This window comes from Yarrowia lipolytica, chromosome 1D (genome assembly GCF_001761485.1).
Source record: "Yarrowia lipolytica chromosome 1D, complete sequence".
Classification (NCBI taxonomy): Eukaryota; Fungi; Ascomycota; class Dipodascomycetes; order Dipodascales; genus Yarrowia; species Yarrowia lipolytica.
In genome coordinates this window covers 2,130,780-2,150,812 of record NC_090773.1, presented here as the reverse complement: position 1 = coordinate 2,150,812, position 20,033 = coordinate 2,130,780, and the positions used below count along the sequence as shown (strand labels likewise).

The 20,033-nt window shown below is 48.2% G+C and overlaps 8 protein-coding genes, 1 non-coding gene and 1 pseudogene across 9 annotated transcripts; 5 read left to right on the top strand and 5 right to left on the bottom strand.

Annotated features, from left to right (window-relative positions):
* Positions 1-677: 677 nt before the first annotated feature.
* Positions 678-1,685, top strand: YALI1_D21501g (uncharacterized protein; the record flags this gene model as incomplete). Its single annotated transcript, XM_068282736.1, has 1 exon — positions 678-1,685. The coding sequence occupies one exon, from the start codon at positions 678-680 to the stop codon at positions 1,683-1,685; it is 1,008 nt and encodes a 335-aa protein (XP_068138837.1).
* Positions 1,686-2,340: 655 nt separating this feature from the next.
* Positions 2,341-2,520, bottom strand: YALI1_D21476g (Truncated form of YALI0D17490g, Misc non-coding, similar to uniprot|P81450 Saccharomyces cerevisiae YML081ca ATP18 gene for subunit i/j of the mitochondrial F1F0-ATP synthase, similar to Saccharomyces cerevisiae ATP18 (YML081C-A); ancestral locus Anc_4.353; annotated as a pseudogene).
* A 1,071-nt stretch (positions 2,521-3,591) lies between these two features.
* On the bottom strand, positions 3,592-4,392 carry YALI1_D21464g (uncharacterized protein; the record flags this gene model as incomplete). The annotated part of the gene is made up of 1 exon (XM_502941.2): positions 3,592-4,392. One exon carries the CDS (start codon positions 4,390-4,392, stop codon positions 3,592-3,594), a length of 801 nt encoding a protein of 266 aa, XP_502941.2.
* A 565-nt stretch (positions 4,393-4,957) lies between these two features.
* YALI1_D21458g (uncharacterized protein) lies at positions 4,958-6,076 on the top strand (the record flags this gene model as incomplete). The annotated part of the gene is made up of 1 exon (XM_502940.3): positions 4,958-6,076. The coding sequence occupies one exon, from the start codon at positions 4,958-4,960 to the stop codon at positions 6,074-6,076; it is 1,119 nt and encodes a 372-aa protein (XP_502940.1).
* A 374-nt stretch (positions 6,077-6,450) lies between these two features.
* Positions 6,451-8,340, bottom strand: YALI1_D21424g (uncharacterized protein; the record flags this gene model as incomplete). The annotated part of the gene is made up of 1 exon (XM_502939.3): positions 6,451-8,340. One exon carries the CDS (start codon positions 8,338-8,340, stop codon positions 6,451-6,453), a length of 1,890 nt encoding a protein of 629 aa, XP_502939.1.
* Positions 8,341-9,950: 1,610 nt separating this feature from the next.
* YALI1_D21408g (uncharacterized protein) lies at positions 9,951-11,600 on the top strand (the record flags this gene model as incomplete). The annotated part of the gene is made up of 1 exon (XM_502938.3): positions 9,951-11,600. The coding sequence occupies one exon, from the start codon at positions 9,951-9,953 to the stop codon at positions 11,598-11,600; it is 1,650 nt and encodes a 549-aa protein (XP_502938.1).
* Positions 11,601-12,301: 701 nt separating this feature from the next.
* Positions 12,302-12,661, top strand: YALI1_D21385g (uncharacterized protein; the record flags this gene model as incomplete). Its single annotated transcript, XM_502937.4, has 1 exon — positions 12,302-12,661. The coding sequence occupies one exon, from the start codon at positions 12,302-12,304 to the stop codon at positions 12,659-12,661; it is 360 nt and encodes a 119-aa protein (XP_502937.4).
* Positions 12,662-12,733: 72 nt separating this feature from the next.
* On the bottom strand, positions 12,734-12,805 carry YALI1_D21380r. The gene has a single exon. It is a non-coding gene; the product is annotated as a tRNA-Thr (tRNA).
* Positions 12,806-13,531: 726 nt separating this feature from the next.
* Positions 13,532-14,164, top strand: YALI1_D21373g (uncharacterized protein; the record flags this gene model as incomplete). Its single annotated transcript, XM_068282735.1, has 1 exon — positions 13,532-14,164. The coding sequence occupies one exon, from the start codon at positions 13,532-13,534 to the stop codon at positions 14,162-14,164; it is 633 nt and encodes a 210-aa protein (XP_068138836.1).
* Positions 14,165-16,239: 2,075 nt separating this feature from the next.
* Positions 16,240-18,123, bottom strand: YALI1_D21327g (uncharacterized protein; the record flags this gene model as incomplete). Its single annotated transcript, XM_502936.3, has 1 exon — positions 16,240-18,123. The coding sequence occupies one exon, from the start codon at positions 18,121-18,123 to the stop codon at positions 16,240-16,242; it is 1,884 nt and encodes a 627-aa protein (XP_502936.3).
* Positions 18,124-20,033: the final 1,910 nt, after the last annotated feature.

Here is a 20,033-nt window from a genome sequence, read left to right as displayed (position 1 = left end):
CTGTAGATACGGCAATCAGAACGCAACTAAAATAGTACATACTAATACACAAAGGGGATCTTGGAAAGGGGCTAGAGGATATTATGGTCTGATTAGGGGCTCATTTTTGGGTCTTGTTGTCATTTTTTTGATCATAATATACCTTTTGGGCGACTTTTGAGTGATATATCTCCTGTCTCATACTTTGGGAGGGCTGGTCGACAAGTCTTGTTTGGGTGGACGATAGATATCCCTTTTTTTTCTTCTTTTATGAATTATTATTCTAATGATTCATAGGGTCGATGGCAGATGACTTCAATTGGAACCATTTCCGCAAAGTACAAGTACAAGTACAAGTACTGTACATTAGTATGGTGGGGTATATCAAGGGTGAAATTTCAAAGTGGGGGTTGATAATACCCCCTTATTATCGAGATGCTGTGTATTCGGCACAACCTTTGGGGTTGATTTCAACGAGCTTTCGGCGTAATATATCCGTAATATCCACGTCTGAGATCGGTGAGATTACAATGGCCCCTGGAGATGGATTGAAATAGGGGTTGGCAACCTCTTCTTGTCGTACTGTACTTTTCTGGCTGTACTGAATGTATGTATTTCACTTGCTCTTCACTCTCTCTACTGGATGCGGCTCGTCTTTGTTAAGCTCCTCATCTCATGTGTTTTACCTGTATCGACACATGCTACCGCCCGAACTTGTGGATATCCTGTGCGAGCATCTGGACATTGGCTCTCTTGTCGCTCTCTCGCAAACCAGCACTTCATGGAGAGGGGCTATCAATGATACCGTCTTCAAGACCCGTTTGACAAGGATATGTCCGTGGTTTGAACCCCACCTGTCACGCCGCTTCTCGTGGAAGGAGTGTGCTGCAGTTTATGAGACAAGACTCAATGGAGGGAGAATTGCTTCAGCATTGGAATTAACCAGCTGTAACAAGTTCTCAGAACCACTAAAGATCCGGTCCGGGGCTGAACAACTTGACAACAGGAAACTGCTGGAGAACCCAGTGTACACCAGTGAACACGGAATCCAAGTCGATCTAGCTGACTATGTCAAGCATTTGAGGAAACGGCCAGATTATGAGCGAGATGACAACTTCACAAGAATCATATCGCTACCCGATATGCTCATAGTCGTCTGGTTATCGTCCACCATGTGTTCATGGGTCAACTTGTGTGACATTCGGGTAAAGATGAGAGGAGACGGAGACGGAGACGGTGACAAGAATGTCTCCCTCAAAGCTGACTGTAGTCAACAGTTGGAAGTTCATACCATGCCGTGGTTTCAGGTTCTGGGCACACATGTCTTTCTCGTCACTATTGAGTACTGGAATAGCGACAGAGACCCTAGATGGACCTTGTGGTATGTTGATGGAGGAATCAGGAAACTGTTTCAATGTCCCGGAGAACGTCCTCAATCAGTAGTATGTTATGATGGCTTGTTTCGCTACTTTGAAGACAACACATACCATGTGTTTCAGGTGGGGTTAGATGGAACGGAGGTACGAGACTCTACCGACTTTTTCCTCACAGCCCTTCACTTTTGGAACGAGCAAGATGAGGTATATCCTCGCAATAACTACTCGGTGATCATAGATGAGAATGATAGGCCGTACATTGTTGACTATGATGGGGGGACGGTGCACAGTGCTAGGAAGGACGGAGATGTTTATTCGAGTCACGTGTGACTGCCCTGAGTGAAAAATGTCACTCTTCGTGATCCATGAACTAATCTGTTGGCTCCCTCGAACTTGTACAGGCCTGGTCTCTGAAACACACTCTTGTAAAGTACAAGTAAAAGTACAAGTAAAAGTACCGCAAAATCCACGGTCACTGTCAGTTGAATTCACTCCGACAATTCCTGACGACTTTCAGATTGGACACTCATGGTCTTCTTCTGGACAAGTCCTCCTTTGATATGCAAATCCCATTTTGACATCATAATCTCGGAGACGCAAAATTTGAACCCAAGAGAGTCTCCATATCACCAATGCAATCAGAAGATACAAGCTGACAAAATCAATCTATGTACTCTGAAAATCATTCTATCAAATGCGACTGTCGACTTATAATGTCGACTTATAAATATCGCCGGGTCTGCGTTGACGGGGCCGGGGTCACATCGTCATACAGATACTTGTAGATACTTGCAGTTTATTATTCTCATACTGAATGTACTCGAACCTGCAGAATACGCGGCGATTACTTCAGCACTAGTAGCTGTACCAGCTCTTAGATCTTTCTACAGAACACTCTACACCGCATCTCTCCCAATTCCTGATCATTCGCTTCGCTCATGATCCATCATATCAAGGGCATGTATTCATCAATCTATCGTAAAACTTAGTGCTCCTCCTTGACACCACCGGCCTTAAATCGGGGGTTTCGGGGGTCGTTGATGAACTCCTCAGTGTTCATGGAGGCGTTGGCAGCCTTGGCGAAGAGGAAGAAGGTAATGACACCTGCGTTAGTAAGTGATTGAGCGCGGCGGGTGCCATAGTGCACGTTTAGCACACAAACCATGACAGGCACGCACAGAGACAAACAAAGTAAAACGCTGCACGTTCAGGTGGCTGAAAAATGTCTTGGACGTCACAAGGGCAAGGGAAATGGCACTGAATTGGCAACGACAAGATTAGGTGGACATGTAATGCTCAATGTAGTTTGTAGACATTGCAAAGAATCCGGTGACACTCAAAGGCAAAGCCCTCAATCGCCAACACCATTCCACCACAGCTCACTACACGTCACTCCATTGTCAACCACCCAATTCAGCTCTCCTCCACCTCTCCACAATCTCAATCCTTCTGTCATGTCATCCATTCACTTTGTCATTGTCGTGTCACACCATGACTCTCCGTGGTTCTCGTCGCTTGTGTCGTGTATCTGACTCCATCCATCTCTTCTGTTCAGGTAGCTCAATTCAACAGCTACTGCTCAATTAATACTCACCACCAACGGCGTAGGGCCAGAGGGGCTTGACTATGGTTAGTATTGGTTTCAATTGCGGTATGGCCATGTTCTGTGTCTTCAACTTCGTCTTCAAGACACCACACAACACCACCACAAGTCATTCATTGTAGGCGCTGTCTCAAAGAAAAGAACACAAAGTGCTACCACCGTTCTCATCTCCTTCTCCTCTCCACTCATACTCACCAATAGGGGTGGGGTAAGCTCGTCGAATTCCAAAAGCCATTTTTGTGTGATGTTCAACCAAAGGGTCTTGACGTGTTTGTGCAAAGCAAAATGTAGCGAGTTGGTTTTCGAGGTGGTGTGCGCCTCCTATTGGCTGGACCGAGTTACCCGGAAGTGGGAGAATCAAACTCCGAGCGGTTTAGAGTTTATGCTGGGGGCGAAAGAGTGCATGTGCGTTCGATTCCCCAGGAATGCATTTTCCGAATATATGAGGTGACAAGAATTTGCTCTAAAAGACCATTAATGGAGGGGCATAGTGAGTGCTTGATTGCTCCGTATAAGACACAAACGGGTAAAACCAGGCCCCATCGAGATAGTTCAAATTTGTCTCCTTGACTATAAATATCGGAATATGTCGTTGTCTACACCACTGCCACCCTTGTAACCCCGTCTTGATATTCACTCCAACAGAGGGACCTCTGTCCAATCATCGTAATAATACAGACCTCGATCTAAAGTCTTTGCGTCCCGCTTCACCTCCTGTCCGTACTTGTCCAGAAGCTCTGCGGTAGCTTCATTACCAATAATCAGCCCGATATCGGCTTCCAACAATGCTGCAAGATCAGTAGAAGAGTCTCCACAGTACACAGACTTGGTCTGGTGGGTCTGCGCACTCATTACTCGTTTAAGACACTGTAATTTATCGTCTGACGTTCGGATTCCTGGAGATTCGTCACTGCTGAGCTTTCCCGTACCCCGACCCAGTTCATCCATGTACACCTTGTTGGCCATAATTCCCCCCGGAGTCACATTGTGGACACGAAAGGTTTCGCGAATGAACTCGTCGCTCCAATTAACTGAAATAACATGAATTGGCGTCTCCAGTTTGCGTGCAAATTCCCACCAACCGCCCTTGAATTCCACCTTGTGGGCCTGATCTCTGATTCCAGTCTCCGTCACCCCCAGATACAGATCTGACTTCTCCACACGATGAACCGACGCCATTTCAAACGGTTTGAGCTGCTTCTGGAACTCCAGACGCTTTTCCAGCGAGTCGATGGGCCCAAAATCCCGCTTGAAAGCCGTGTAATCCTCCATGTATGCCGACCCGAAATACGTCCAATGGGGCTTGAACCCGGGCTTGATCGAATAGGCGCACTCGGATAACAACGCCAGGGTGTCTCCGGCAGTCATGGTGTCGTCGAAATCGGTCATAAACGTGTACTTCATTTTTCGTATCGGTCGCAGTGATCTGAGCATGTCGCAAGAATATAGATCACTGATGCAGAGTAATTATGCACGCCGAGAGTCACTTGAGTCACATTCCCTCATCTTCACACAAGGCTCATAATCTGTTACCCAAGTAGATGCGCCAATGCCACTCAAATCCAGAGGCGAAAAGCCCCGGGCCATTAAACCAGCCTCGATAAACACTCTTAACCAGTCGGCGCCTACCAAATCTGCCTTCTCCGTCAACTTCGCTAGTTCTGACTCAGTGCCGTCTTATCGGTTGGGACTGGATGCCCCAATCGGGAACGCCGTAGATTAAGCGGGATAAGGTTTCATCGACCTCGGCACAACATGTTGACGCAAGGTGACCCTAGAAGGGTCAGATCGGGATGATTTTTGGAATTTGAATAGAACCTTTGGTCCCAAGACTACAGTAAATTTTTTGAATCAAGACGACTAGTTCCTGGGCCACTATGAGACAACTCCGTGGGACTCGATTTTTGCCAAACCTTATATACAAACCTTATCCCCGCTACAAGTGCCATACACGGTCCAGACTGCCAACTTCATCTACATCCCCTGACATCAGTTGACGATGAAACTCAGCTCCGTCTTCTTCCTCGGCCTCTCTGCGGCTGCTGTGGCCGACCAGCAGATTCTTGCCATTCCCGACGACGTGCAGGTTTCTCAACACCACGACTCTGCGCTGCTCAAGCTCCATCGACAACTCATTGAGATCCCCAGTATCTCCTTGAACGAGTCCCATGTCTCGGCGTTTCTGGCCGAGCATCTGAGGAGCCTCAATTACAGCGTGGAACTGCTGGGTGAAAAAGAGCGACCCAATATCTACGCATACAAGGGCGACAAAGACACTAGCAAGGTGCTGCTGACCTCCCATATTGATACCGTGCCCCCTTACATCCCCTACAGTGTCAAGGGCAACCGAATCTACGGCAGAGGTGCAGTTGATGCCAAATCCTGCGTTGCTTCTCAGATTACCGCCGTGGAAGAACTCCTTGAAAGTGGAGACATCAACCCCGAAGACGTGGCTTTGCTGTACGTTGTGGGAGAAGAGATTAGTGGAAACGGAGGTATGCGAATTGTCAATGACCTGCTGAAGAAGCAATGGAACGCGGCCATTTTCGGCGAGCCCACAGAGCTCAAACTGGGCGTGGGACATAAGGGGTTTGGTACTATTCGAATCACTGTCAAGGGTAAGGCTTCCCACAGTGGTTACCCCGAGCTTGGAATATCGGCCAATGAGATTCTGGTTGATGCTCTGTACGAACTGAGCCACTCTACGCTGCCCAAATCGCCTCTTTTGGGGCCCTCCACCCTGAACATTGGACAAATGCATGGAGGTATTGCTGCCAACATTGTGCCTGCAGATGCCAGTGCCGTGGTGACTATTCGAATTGCGGCTGATGAGGACGACGTTCGAAAAGTCGTCACTTCTGTGCTTGAAAAGTACGAGCACCTCACTTTCACGTTCGATTCGCGACCTCCCCAGCTGTTGGACTACAAGGTCGACGGCTTTGAAACCATCGTCCTGGCTTACTCTACAGACGTTCCCTACCTCACAGGAGACTTCAAGAAGTACCTCTATGGCCCCGGATCCATCCACGTGGCCCATGCTCCTGACGAGTTTGTCTCCATTGAAGATTTGAAGGCCAGTGTCGAGGGCTACAAGAAGCTGATCCACTTGGCTCTTTGAGGGTGAACTATTGGTCCGACTGTACCGCTATCTATTAGTACAAGTATTTCTATCATGTCCCTGTATATGGCTCTAGTTGATGTTATGATGAGACGGTTCTAATCATATCACGCACACTCATAGCACTCATGTTACTTACAAAATTCAGAAATAAAAATACTTTACAGCTCAGCCAAGCTCTACGCTGGCACAGCTGCTTTATATACTGCAGCCGCACCGACTATATTGGGTCGAGTACAGCTACTTAGGGGAAAGTGCGATGCTCAGGATGGAGTGTAGCTGTCCATAGTGAGTGAGGCTGCTCAATCGGAGCACACCTTGTCGGGTGGAGATGCTCTATTCGATGTTCACATTTTCACAGTGTTCAAACGTGTTCAACCCCTAATAGGATCAGCAGGAACCTGCGCAGGCTTAAACTCCGCGGCAGGCTCGTCAGGAATCTTCTCCACTTTCTGCTCCACCTGGGGCTCCTTCTTGGCAGCCTGCACAGGAGCTCGAGTCCAACCAGTGGTAAACAGAGGCTCCATATCAAACTTGGGGAAGGGATGAGCCTCGGTGTTGAAGACAATATCGGTAAGAGGCAGCACCTCCTCCTTGGAGTCGTCAAACAGCAGGTACAGGTACTTGAGGGTTTCGGACAGCCAGAAGGACTCCATATTGTTTCTCCAAGATGGCTCTGTCGACTCGACGTTGTTGATGGAGTCGTAACCGGCGTCTCCAGGAACCTTGGTGTACTTTTGGAACGCCTGGAAAATCTCCCAGCCCCATTCTCGATAGATGGGGTTTCGGGTGATTCGCCAGAGGTAGAAGAGCGACTCAACTGTCTCGGGACGCTGCAGGTTATGGGCGTCCTGGGGCTTGACAGAAAAGTCCTTGCTGAGAGTGTTGTGGTCGTTGAAGAAAACGATTTCAGGAGACAGACCGGTGACAGTCTGGTGGTACATTTCGTAACAGGTTCGAGTGAGCTCAACTCCAAGTCTCAGGTTCACCTGTCGGGTCTGAGTCCACGACTCAGATCGCTCCACCTCCTTTTGAGTGTATCCTTCGGTGGCACCCAGAGCAAACATACCGCCTGCAAAACAGACCAGATGGTCCATTTTGGTGGAGAAGGGGCCACTAATACCCCGGTCAAGCTCGCCAATGAACGCCAGATCGCCAGGGACGCTCTGTTTCACCATATGGTGCTTGATTCCGTCCACAGCCTCCTCGTACATGTCTCGGTAGATTTCCTCCCGCTTTTCGGTCTGCAGATATTGCTTGATGAGATACTCGTAGTACGAGTCGCCGCGCGAGCCGAGCCGAATCTGGTTGCCCTGGAACTTGCCAGTATCCGGCTGGATGAAAATGGGAACCAGACCCTCCTCAGCCTTGTTAGCCTCCATAACCTTCATCACCTTCTCAGCAGTCTCCCAGTACAGAGCCTCTCCGGTGAGTTTGGAGAGGTACTTGAACTCCAGTTGGACAGTGGCCGCCTCGGCGGTACTGGAAGCTCCTCCATCTGCGTGACTTTTGACTCCCTTTCGGGTCTTGAGGTTGACAGAAGCATAAGGCACTCCAGATTCGCTGTCAAAGGCACCTAGAAGTCGGTTTCCAAGATTCACAGCCTTGTCAAGGTACAAGTCGTCCTTGGAGAGGTAGTGTGCCGAAAGCAGACCTCCCAGCATCCGAATTGTCGTCTCAAAAGTGTTGACTTCGTAGTCTATGTTGTAGTCCAGATCCTTGTCGACCCAGTATCGAGCTTCAGCCAGTTCCTTCTCCAGCCCCATGAGCATCAGAGAGTCCAGAGAGTCCACAATGAACCAGCCCAGAGGCTTGGGTCCCATGTTCTTGCCAGTCTTGGTCTGGGGCTTGTACACATCCTTGCCCCAGGCGTACTTGTGATAGCCGTTCCAACTGTCGACAAAGGCCTGCTTCACGGCATTCTGTTCCGCTACCCAATTGGTTTTGGGCTTGCCTCGTCCCTTCCATCCCTTGAACTCATAGTCCTTGATTCCGTCCTTCAGAGACACATTTCCGTCCAGGGAGCGCGAGAAGGTGTAGATCGCCCAGAACAGAAGACCTACCACCACTCCGTAGATGATGTTGCGTCTTCGGCGGCCAGAGGTGGTCCGGGCCACAAACCCCTCTCCATACGGCTTGTCTTTGTATAGCGGCAACGTGGAGTCCTTAGATTTTTCGAGCCCACTAGCTTGCCACAGTTGATCTTCGAGTTTCCGCGCTTTGGCTGAGAAATTCGGCGTGGTTTTGGGAATGTTGAAGCTCATGACGGTGAGACAGTGGAGGTTGTGGTAGATATAGCAGCTGGAGATTGTCACAGGGTACTGCGGACATGCAGTAGGGTAACCCGATTATAATGACATCCGGGTCCGGCTGGGGCGCGGAAGAGAGACAGGTAGGGTAATTGGGGGATGGCTAGTCCGTCGGTGGCAACAGTTTTGCAATTGCTTTTGTGGTCATGATGCTGGAGCGTATGTCCATGTATCACCGCATACTTGGGGTTTACACGTATCAACTTTATAGAGTTGTAAACAACCGAGCAAATGACGTCACCTGGACAGGATGTAGCTTGCGATAGAGGCAATGTGGGAGGAAACAAAGAGTCATAGACGAGTCAGCCATGCGAAAAAAATCTCTTGGTTCTTTTCTACTTTCAAAATCACGTACTTTTCGCCTGTTTAGTCCCCAAAATACCGCAGATTTTGCTGCATTCAAGCAACCTCCAGATAGACTTGATATTCGTGCGCAGGAGATCCACAGGAATCGTACGGTATGCTGGATTAAGGTGCAGCTATGTCTGACCAAAAGTTCAGGCCTTTGCTGGTATTTTTGCCGAGTATGAAGGTGGGAGAATGTGTCTCAAACGAACACAAGAGACGCCAGAAACATAGGGAGTTATACCAATCGAGTCAGGATGAGATTAGAAATGTAATGACGTGGTTATTGTTGGTTATTGTTGGTCCAATCACTTTTTAATGCCGTTTTATGAACAACTTGCCTGCATAGCTGGGGGGGTCGAAGAAGGTGTGTCCAACAAGCACAGAAAAGTGGCGACTGGCCGCGTGAACCCCAACTTACACCATATCACCCGAGTCAGAAACGTCCCTGGAATTCGTCCATGTATATATAAATTCCAATCCGCCTTTATCCAGCGATATCTCGCCATTTTAGTTTGGTCCACTTGACCTCTCTCCACCCTCCCAAATGACGACCCATCTTATCACGTGACCCTGCCTACATGTTGTAGCGTGGACAATGCAACCCCGGCTCATGTGCATGTGCATTAGCGAAGGGGGTCAGTATTTCGACGACGGCAATATAATTTGGTTAGTGGGCAATACCAGATTGTGAAGCGCCACTAGAGAAGCAGATCGCATTACTCAGATCTGAAATCGGACCAAAACTGAGAGAGCAAGGGGCGCAAAGACGAAGTTCGACCCCGTACTGCATGATTCAAGATACTCGAGCTAGTGCGTCGACGAAATACTCCCTCACCGACTCCAGAAACCGAATCAGCACCTCCAAAACACCCCCTCCAATGGCCCTGTTCCAGTTTCTCCACCCTCATCAAACTCTCCAGCCGCTTATCATTATTTTTCATTAAACTCTATCGGATCCATCTTTCAGCACAAGGAGGGGTCGCAACGATGAGCGGAAAGTCGGAATCAGACCGTCTCGACGAGGCGGATTGACTTCCGTTGTCACATTTGGTCTGCCTACTCCACATTCGTCGCTGGAGACGTCCTCCAAATTCGCCTTCCCCGAGTCAAAGTATAAGCTTGATTGACTCTTTTAGTCACATGTGTAAAGTCCTCCTCCATGTGAGTAATCCTTCGTCTAGCTGCCATCTCATACCCGTTTCGAACCGCTCAACCAAATGGGATTTTCGATTCTGCCACCGACCGAGGTGGGCTGCCCCATCCCCGAAAACACGCCACATGCCGTTTCCGTCACTCTACCGACCTGGGAAGCCACCGTTGCCTACGAAGAGGGCGAGGACTGGGTGGTCCAGAAGATGAGCTCGGGCTACCCCCGATTTTTTGTGCATTCGCGGATCCAAGAACTTTGCGCCTGGGCCGAGCAACGCTACGGCCGTCCAGGAGAATGTGCCTGGGCCTTTCCCACTTTTGAGATTGCCAAACGATGTCGAGATTTCGTGCGAGCTCGAAGTGACCACAAAAAGATCCGGATCATGCAACTGACAACCCCGCACAATGATGAGGGCGTGCCGCCGGTGACAATCGTCTTTGTTTTTGTTCCTGTTGCCCTCAAGCCCATCTGCAAGCAGTACTGGCAGCACACAGGCGAGGGTATCTCTTCGCGACTCGGAGAGTTCTGCTTGGAGGAGTTCTCGGTGATCCCCAAAACGGATGGCCACGTGAAGGACTACAACGCCTTCCATGGCTCCAAATTCGAAGAAAAAGTGTCCGCTAAGCCTATCTCAGAATCCGCCGAGATGCAGACATTTGTGGAGGAGCGTTTCGGCCGAAATCTGGACGGCAAGTTCGCCGCAGAGGCCAAGGAGGCTCTACAAAAGCGAATCTCTAGCCAGATCAAACACTGCTCGCAGAATGACGTGTTCCTGTACCCCACCGGCATGACCGCCATCTTTTCAGCCCATAGAGCGATACTGGAGATCGCTGGCGACCACAAATCAATCTGCTTCGGATTCCCGTACGTCGACACTCTCAATATCCTGCGAAAATTCGGCCCTGGTGTTCATTTTCTGGGCAATGGAGAAGATGTCGATATTGACGAGGTGGAGAGACTGTGCAAGGAAGAGAAGATCTTGGCCTTGTTCTGCGAGGTGCCCAGCAACCCTCTACTCAAGACTCCTGACCTCAAACGACTCAGAGCTCTTGCTGATAAGTACAATTTTGCCATTATTGTCGACGACACTGTGGGCAACATGTTGAACATTGATGTGCACGACTACGCCGACGTGGTTGCTAGTTCGCTCACAAAGGTCTTTTCTGGCGATTCCAACGTCATGGGAGGCTGTGTCGTGCTGAATTCAAAGTCTCCATGGTACTCCAAGTTCCAGGAGACTCTCGAACACCAATATGAAGACACAGTTTGGGGCGAAGACGCCATTTACCTGGAGCGAAACTCACGAGACTTTGCCGAACGAAACAGCCACATTAACCAAAACGCCGAGGCTGTGGTTGAGTTGTTGGAAAAGTCGCCTCTTGTTAAGAAGGTGTTTTACCCCAAGACTGCGCCTTCCAAGCATCACTATGAGGCCATCAAGACGGAGAATGGAGGTTATGGAGGACTCGTGTCGATTGTTTTGAACGACGAGGACTCAGCCAAGCGGTTTTTTGACACTCTTCAGACTGCCAAGGGTCCTTCGCTGGGCACAAACTTCACCCTCACGTGTCCCTACGCCATTCTGGCTCACTACGGAGAGCTGGACTTTGTCGAAAGCTTTGGAGTGGATAGAAACCTGGTGCGGATCAGTGTGGGTCTGGAGCCCAAGGAGGAGTTGATTAGGGTGTTTGAGAAGGCTCTGAGTGTGTGTCAGTAGGCGGAGCGACAAGCGAACGAGCAGCTACTTATGAACCAAAGTTGCTTCCATCGGAAGTCTGCGACATGCCCCACGCAGAAGCCGACTCAATGAACAGGTGTCTTAACATCTGTTTGTCCAGACCCTTTGCGTACAATCTTCTATAAAAGCGAGATGTACTCTATGTACTGTATATACTGTACATACTATAGATAATGCATGTAGATGCAGAGCCCCGAAGAAGCAAGTTGGATAGTCGCTTGTTTCTACGTACTCTATTATAGCTCGTATTAACGAGCGTTTCATATGGTTCCCAAGCGGCTTGTATCCAGACTAGAAAAGTGACGGAATCCTGGTGTAAATCCTCGGTGAAAATTTCAACCAAGGTTGACAGAAGTTTACTTGACTATATTTGACAAAACTACCCTAAGATAGAGTCTCTTCAACTCGCTCAAAAAACAACCGATTGCTCTCAATCTTTGGATGAGGAATACTGGCACCCATGACTCAGGTCTCACCACTTCTGTCCATCTTCTAAGTCCACTATATCACCCCTCCAACCCCTCCCCGTTCCCTCTCCTACCCCATATTTCCGAACCTAATTACAAACAAAGGTTAAATTGAGCAGCTCTAAATTCTCCACATCAAAGTACAAATACCGTGCACAGCCTCCACATATGCCTCTGTTCAGATCACTGCACACTCTCAAACGTCTCTCAACCATGCCCACAATCACTCTCATCCACAACCCCAAGTGCTCCAAATCATGTGCTGCTCTCGAGCTGCTGGAGCAGAAGCAAATTAGCCCCAATGTCGTGCAGTACCTCGACACACCTCTTTCCGTTGCTGAGATTTCGTCTATTGTTCGGAAACTCGACATGAAGCCCGTCGAGCTGCTCAGAAAGGGCGAGCCGCAATTTTCTGAGCTCAATTTGGGGGCGGCCAACACGCCCGATGCCGAGATCATTGATGCCATGGCGAAACACCCCAATCTAATCGAGCGGCCTATTCTGATTGTGGATGACAAGGCTGTGATTGGACGGCCCACAGAAAAGCTCAATGACCTGCTGGGAAAGCTGTAGATACGCAAGTACTGAGTAATAGAAAGAGTTGATTTGGCCTAAATATCGTTTCTAGAATTTTTGAAAAAAAGATGCCTTCGACCAGATTTGAACTGATGATCTCAGCATTACTAGTGCTGCGCCTTACCACTTGGCCACGAAGGCTGGTTTTTGAAAAGAAGAATAATTAAAAGTGTGCTACGTGAAAATTGAAATAAATATCCATGAATCATTAGCAAAAAAATAAATAAAATAAAAAATACATCATTAGAATAAAAAAAAAACAAGACATGCCCTTTATGACCTCAAACACCACTCCAAGGCCTGGATGATAAACATGTTTTTCCTGTCCAAGCTAGTCTTCTATCTCCCGTCGTCACCTATATTACGGAAGCAGTGGTACTCAAGCTCAGAACGTGCTGCGACAAGATCAACGAATACTGGCTGGCAAGAACAAGGACGGCAATCGCACCTTCAACGACGAACTCATATATCAGCCTCTCAGAGCGGGAGGCATTGGCCTTTTGAACATTGTCGAGCAGGCAAAGAGTCTCCGTGCCACGCGAGCGGCTCGTTTCTTTCAGGGATGATACTGCTGCAAGACAAAATGCTATGTTTCTCTTTTCCAGCGAGACAGTAGAATTGGGCTATGGGCTTGAATCCCACCCTGCTACGATAATGAACAAGATTCAGTGGTTCGAGACGGGAAGCTGGCACTGGCGCCACTTCCTATCTGACTTCATGGACCGATGTCTAGGACTTGCAAGGCTGTCTTCTATAGCTGTACTGGCGGAGCCTCCAGCCGACTTGCGCCCTAGGGCGCAGTGGTCAAGAGAGAGGACGAAAGTTGACCTGTTCGAACGCCAGCGTCGTGAAAACCCGATCGCAACCATGTCTCGGGAGCAAGGTGCATATCTCGAGTCGCAAATCGATGTCCCTGTCAAGGTGGCAAAGGACAGCTGGCGAGATCGTTTCAAGGCCATGAAGAACAAGCACTGGTTGGGGACACTGCCATCCGAGCTTGATCCGAACCACCTACACTGGCTTAAGACAAATCAGTTCCTGAGCAAGCACTACCGACGAGATGATAAGAGCGCTGCTACGCTACACATGTTGCGGCTGAGCCGCCTCCCCTTCACCCGGTGGTACCCTAAATCAAAATCTGTCCAGTACAGAGACATTGGATGTAGTTCTTGTCAACTCTTCAAACAGAAGAACTACCTCCACGAGCACCTTTTCGTCAATTGTCCAGCGTCCAAGGCCATCTGCCAGACGATTGGTGTCCCCCTTCCATCAAAGATGGCGGACTGGATCTTACTGGAAGCTAAGGACGGCCCGCTGAACTACATTAGAGAGCTCGCCCATGCTTTGTGGCAGTTCGAGCGAGCTATGCGAAAAACTGGCCTAGTGGGTACTGACTCCGTGGTCCAGCGAGACTTCGCTCACTTGTTCACCCGAGTTTCTGCAGCATATCGTCGCGACTTGGTGGTCGTGGCTATGAGGCGGATGCGCGGAGAGGAATGAGCGCGGAGAGGAATGAGCGCGGAAGTTGTTTTTTACTCTAGGAGGATTGTTATAAAGGCAGGTACACATGACGCACTCGTGAGGTCTTCTCACGCTAAATATTCACGCTGACGTCTCTGATAAATGGAATTATGGAAAAAAAAGAAAAAAAAGAAAAAAAAGAAAAAAACCAACAACATAACAACCAAACACCTAGCTACTCCAACTTCAACTCCCCGATGTCGCAAAGACTCCATCGCGATACACACGAATCATATTCACTATCCTTATCCGAATTACACCTTCTACGATCTTTATGAGAACAAACAAAACCAACCTCGAGTCTGGATAAGACATGGAACGATTGATATGATTACTTGATCTGTTAGCCTTGATTCTCTACTACGAGACCACGACAAAGACAAGAACGAGACGAAGTGTCGACAAACCAACTGATATGCACCTCGCAGCGCACATCGCAATGATTCAGAAGTGTATGATTTATTGAACGCCAATAACCCGGCTTACTAGGTATATAGTTGTAATAAATCATAAGAATATATAAAAAACACCCAATTGAGACCTTACACCATAGTCTCTGGAATCCCGGGAGCTCTAGAATATGGTTATTTCTACTCCTGACATAACTACATACTGTACAGTATGTACTGTACTGCACCTGTAGATGACGCTCTAAACTGGCATGCGCGAAGGAAAATTGTGGTGGGGAGTCTATATGTCCAGAGATCGGTGAAGTTTCTGAATATCGAAGTCTGTGGAATGCACATTGTAGTTATGATTGCCATTCAATACTCTGAATTCATTAATTCCTTGTTTATAGAAACCAAATGCTCAATTACCGAGCGTTGACTTTTGGCGGCGGTTGGGGAGATGTCTTCAAAGCTCAGAATGGTTCGCGTCACTTTGAGTAAATGTAGACTTGTATATATAGAGCTCTAGATCGGAAGCTCCTCAGCTCCTCTGTAGCCTTCACCTCATTCAGTACAGACCGCAGTCCTTGTGTCTCTCAACAAATCTTGTTCTATTTAGCAGATCACCCTTGGAGAACAAGCACGAACTTGTTATAGTCGTCGTTGTACACCTGGAGAACATTCAGACACTGCGTTATTCTTTCTTCTCTTTCTCCTCATACTCAAGGTAACGTCGAGCTACCTCCCTTGTCTCCGAACCTGTAGCAAGACCTCTACACAACTTCATAGAACATATCCACTACTGGGCATGTTATTATATGGAATAAGGAGAAGGCCTACTTGTCGATAAGTTCCCCGAACACCTAGAACACCATTTTGAGACTCTCAGTAGATCCTATGTACAAGTTTTGCCAATTGCGTACTGTACTCTCGTGCTACGCCGAAGTCTTGTTGAGACAAGAGAGGTGAGAAAAATCATGTTGACTATGGAGACCCAAGCAGCAGGTTCCGCTACTTATATAGCCATAGATAACAGAGAGATTTGGTAAGTTGGAAACGCCAAGCTGTAGGTCCCTTGATGTTACTGGGCTATCTGAGAAACCAAGGCAGTTTCTAATACGTTCTTCGGCATGATAGACCATTGCCAATTGTGCACCATTTATCTGGTCTGCCAAACTGGGACAAGAAGAACTTATTATCTACAGAGCCGTCTTGATACACAGGACACTAACTTGATCCACATAGTTTGAAACGACTTTCAGTCCAAACACAATGTTCGCAGAGAAGCTCGTTGCGCTCTTCACACAAGGCTGATTCGAAAACAGCCAGTAGAGCGATAAAGGACAACCTTCAATTATGTTCAATAGCTGCATGGTAATCCTAGCAGCTGACCTCGTTTCGCTTTCGCACGGCACCGAAGCTTATACCTGCATGCCAAGCCATAGATACGGCACACGATGCAGATTTGAGGTGTGTGCTCGGTTAGATTGTGCAAGCGTGTGCACAAGCCAAAAATCTCAAATTTGTGATACATCCCTGAGATTTGTGATTCGAATCACATGCTAGAACGACATGAGTTTATTGCAATCATGTCATCTCTTGTAGACATGCTTACTCACATTTATTCGCTAAACTACTGCTGTTGTAAATATCAATTCTAACCAACTAGAGCTTACTAAGTTTAACTCCTTCAACGAGGTCGCCACGTCTCTCTCTCAGGACTCTCCTCAGAATCTTGCCAGATGCGTTCTTGGGAACCTTGTCTACCAAGACAATACCCCCATGTAGCTGTTTATGCTTGGGGAGCTGGCTGTCAGTCCAAGATCGCAACTCAGCAGCCTTGAAACCGCTCTTGGGAACAACAAAGGCACGGGGGGACTCGGTTCCAAGCTTCTCGTTGGAAACACCAATCACAGCAGCGTCAGCAACAAGCTCGTGGCTCAGAAGAAGATCTTCAATTTCAGCTGGAGCAACCTGCTTCCCCATACTCTTGATCATCTCCTTGGTTCGATCCACCACCATGACACGTCCTTTGGCGTCAATAAAACCAACGTCTCCAGTCTTGAACCACTTGAGATGAAACCAGGGAACGTGGGGATCATAGCACTGCTCGAAAGAGACAGAGTCGGCATGATCGTCGTTCAGGTAACCCAGAGTCACTTGGGGACCTCGTACATAGATATCTCCAATAGGTAGTGTCTCTTTGGAAGGATAGGCGTCATAATTTTCAATCAAAATAGGAGCCTTCTGTAAATCCTGACCTTGGCCCCGAATTCGAATCTCGGTGTTGGCAACAATCTTGCCACAAGCCTTGATGTGGAGGTCGGGGTCCAAGGGATCAAAAGTCGTGCACGTGGGTGAGGTTTCGGTCAACCCCCAGCCCTGAATGATTTGGAGACGTGGAGCGTCACGGGACTGACCAGCAGACTCAGCAGTGTTGGCTGATGTGATGCCTGCTGCCGCTGGATCAGCCACATGGGCCCGAATCGAGCTGAAGAAGCCGGAGTCCCGGGACTTGGACTTGTCTCGTGAAGTTATTGTCGGCTGAATAATACCATCGGGGCTTCCTGTAATGGCGGTCAGGAAGTCACGTGCAGCCTTTTCTCCTAGAGGAGCAGCTCCGCAGCAGACAATACGCAAATGGGCTCTCAGAGACTCAGAGAACTCTTTGACAAGTGGATGGTTGGTCAGCAGGACTACTAGAGGCGGTACGATGGGCCAAGAATTCACTTGGAATTGTTTCTGGGCCTCCAGAAATTCTTTGATTTCGAATTTCTCATGGAACACAGTGGTGCTGCCCACGTAAGGGGCCATAATCAGAAACTTACTCAGTCCGTAGAGATGGGAGACGGGAATCACTGCCGAGGCAATTTGCGACGCTGTGTCTCTGTTTGGAGCAGACTTTTGGCACACTTGAATGCAGCTGGTAATGTTGAAGTGGGTGATTTTGACTGCCTTGAAAATTCCTCCTGAGGTGCCGCTGCTCATGGCCAGGTACGCTACTCTGCGGTATCCAGAGTTTTTGTTGAACTTGACAGAGTCGGATTCTGGGTATTTTGGGGCGTTTGAAATCACATGTTCAAGTTCCAGAACCGCTGTCTTGACTCTAGCCATCAGTACCGCCTTCTTTGCCAGGCTGACTTTGCTCTTGCAGGCGACAATGACCTTAGGCCGCACAGTTCGCACCTGATGAGCCAGCTCGTTCAGAGTGTAAGACACAGAAGCTGGAGACACGGTTCCTCCTCGAATCAGAGCTGCCCAGTGAACGGGACTGCTGTAGATGGAGTTGGGGAAGAGGGTGACAAGTACGTCTCCAATGTGAGACTTGGGGTCGAAATTGGGCTCATAACCGGATTCTGTCAGAATTGAGGCAATCTGACGTGAGAGGATATGTTGGTTAACGTGCGAGAGAGACTCCCCGGTGGCTGCATCGATAGCACTTGTTTTGGAGCTCTTGGAATGGCCGCCCTTGACGATGAAGTCTGCAATGTTGCCACAGAACAGATCGTTGACTCGGATCGAGGAGGTATCGGACGTGTGGATGATCATTCTGCTGCTGTAACTGACTGGGAGCCATTCTGAGGGTATATATGTTGTTTGATGCGCTAGTGTCTCAATGTGGGGTTTCGGCCGAGAGTGGGGGAGAGTTGAGAATAAGCGGAAGGCGATTTTTCAAAAATGCGGAAAATTTACAGACTCAACAATAACGCCCCTAAGAACAACTCCTGCCATTTTTCATCTTTTTAAATAATCAATAGAAAGATATAGAGCCCACTTGCAACGAGTCTCGGATCCCCACAATTGTAATCACCATCTGTCAACTTTAATGGAGTAGTGTGGGGTGGAGGCATGGCCATTTTCTCTGCCGAGACATGCGGTAGCCAGTAATATAAAAGGTGAGATGTTGAATTGTTTCTACAAGTAATGATCCATTGGTCAGGCTTGTAAGCCGTCCGACTCACTGGGCCATAATGTATCGCTGATTAGTCTACTAGAGGCATGCTGCTTGTACTTGTATCTAACATGCCCTACAGAGATGCCATGACGGATCGGAAAGCAGATTTCCGGTCTGCGTAGATGGAAAAATTCTCTTCCAGGTTTCATACCTCTTCCAAAGTCAACATTGATCATTCCAGAGGTCTTGTCTCTGTTCCATGATTACTGAACAAGGTTGGGATTATGCACAGTCGGACGAAGATGGCCAACAGTGGTGAGCGACCATGTACTGCATTTTACAGTCTGAATATATCAACCAATTGGAGGTAGAACACTCTGAGTGAGATTCCAAATATTATGAATCTCCAGGATTTCTTTTTTTCTCAATAGCTCGGCGGGAAGGAGCCTTTCTCTCAGCGCGTTAGGCTCACTATCTTCTCAAGTATGTCTTCAACTAAACCTAACGGCCTTGAAGTAAAGGTTTTGGTCAACTGGAGTGTTAAATAGGAGCAAGTGTCTCCAGTATCATTATTTACTCATCTATTGTCTCCAGTCAGTCTTCTCGTCAGGGTTATTCAATCGATTGAAACCCACAAATATCTAACTTGGACCCTCAGTGCAATCACGCCCTAACTATTTCTCAACAAACCCTGCAAACACGAACTACAAGTGAAGATGGATGTATTATGCAGAAAAATACCTATATAAATACCTATACAAATTCCCCTACTACACCACATGATCCTGCCAATTTGAAATCACGTGAACCTCTCTTGCCTCCTCCCTCTTCCTGGACGTCTAGTAGCAGACTTGCTTTTGTCCTTTCCCGTTCACTTTTAGTCCGAATAGCGGTTTGTTCCATCTTCGGTGACCCCAATTCCACTCCCCCTCTAACTCTCGTCATCCTGCTGAGAGAAATGGCCGTAGAAAACCATTCCCAGCCCCAGAATGGCAAAGGCGATGGCTACGCCCGGGCTGGAGACGGGCTCATTGGACGTTTCGGCTCTGGCGGGTGAAACAAGTGCACACAGCGTCAGAAGTTGATTTATCGACATTTTTTCAAGGTGCGCGTTCAAGTGAGAGACCAAAGTAAGACCGTATTGGGCTTTATATGGCGAGCTCAAAACGTATCTCTTCTTCTTCCATCGCCGCCTTGTTTTGAACCTGGTGTCTCATTTTAGTATGGAGAGCTGAGATAGTGCAGAGTTAAAACAAAAAAAAAACAAAAAACAAAGAGTGAGGATAAAAGGGAGCATGGTTATGATCTGTGCAAGACGCCGAAGGTTGAGAGGACAAGAGAAATGGACGAAGGATGAGCGGAGACCGCCAATCACGTGATCAGCTGAAATACGACAATCAGCTGAAATACGACGGCTCCCTCTCCGCATTCCCAGTGCGTACATCACTGTCACAATTTTCAGGTGGGGAAGGAGCGGGGTGCATACAGTGGGGAAGCCTGCATGCGGAACCTTGCATTGGTGTTAGACGAGTGAGATTATGAGTTATTAGTGTGTGAGCTGAAT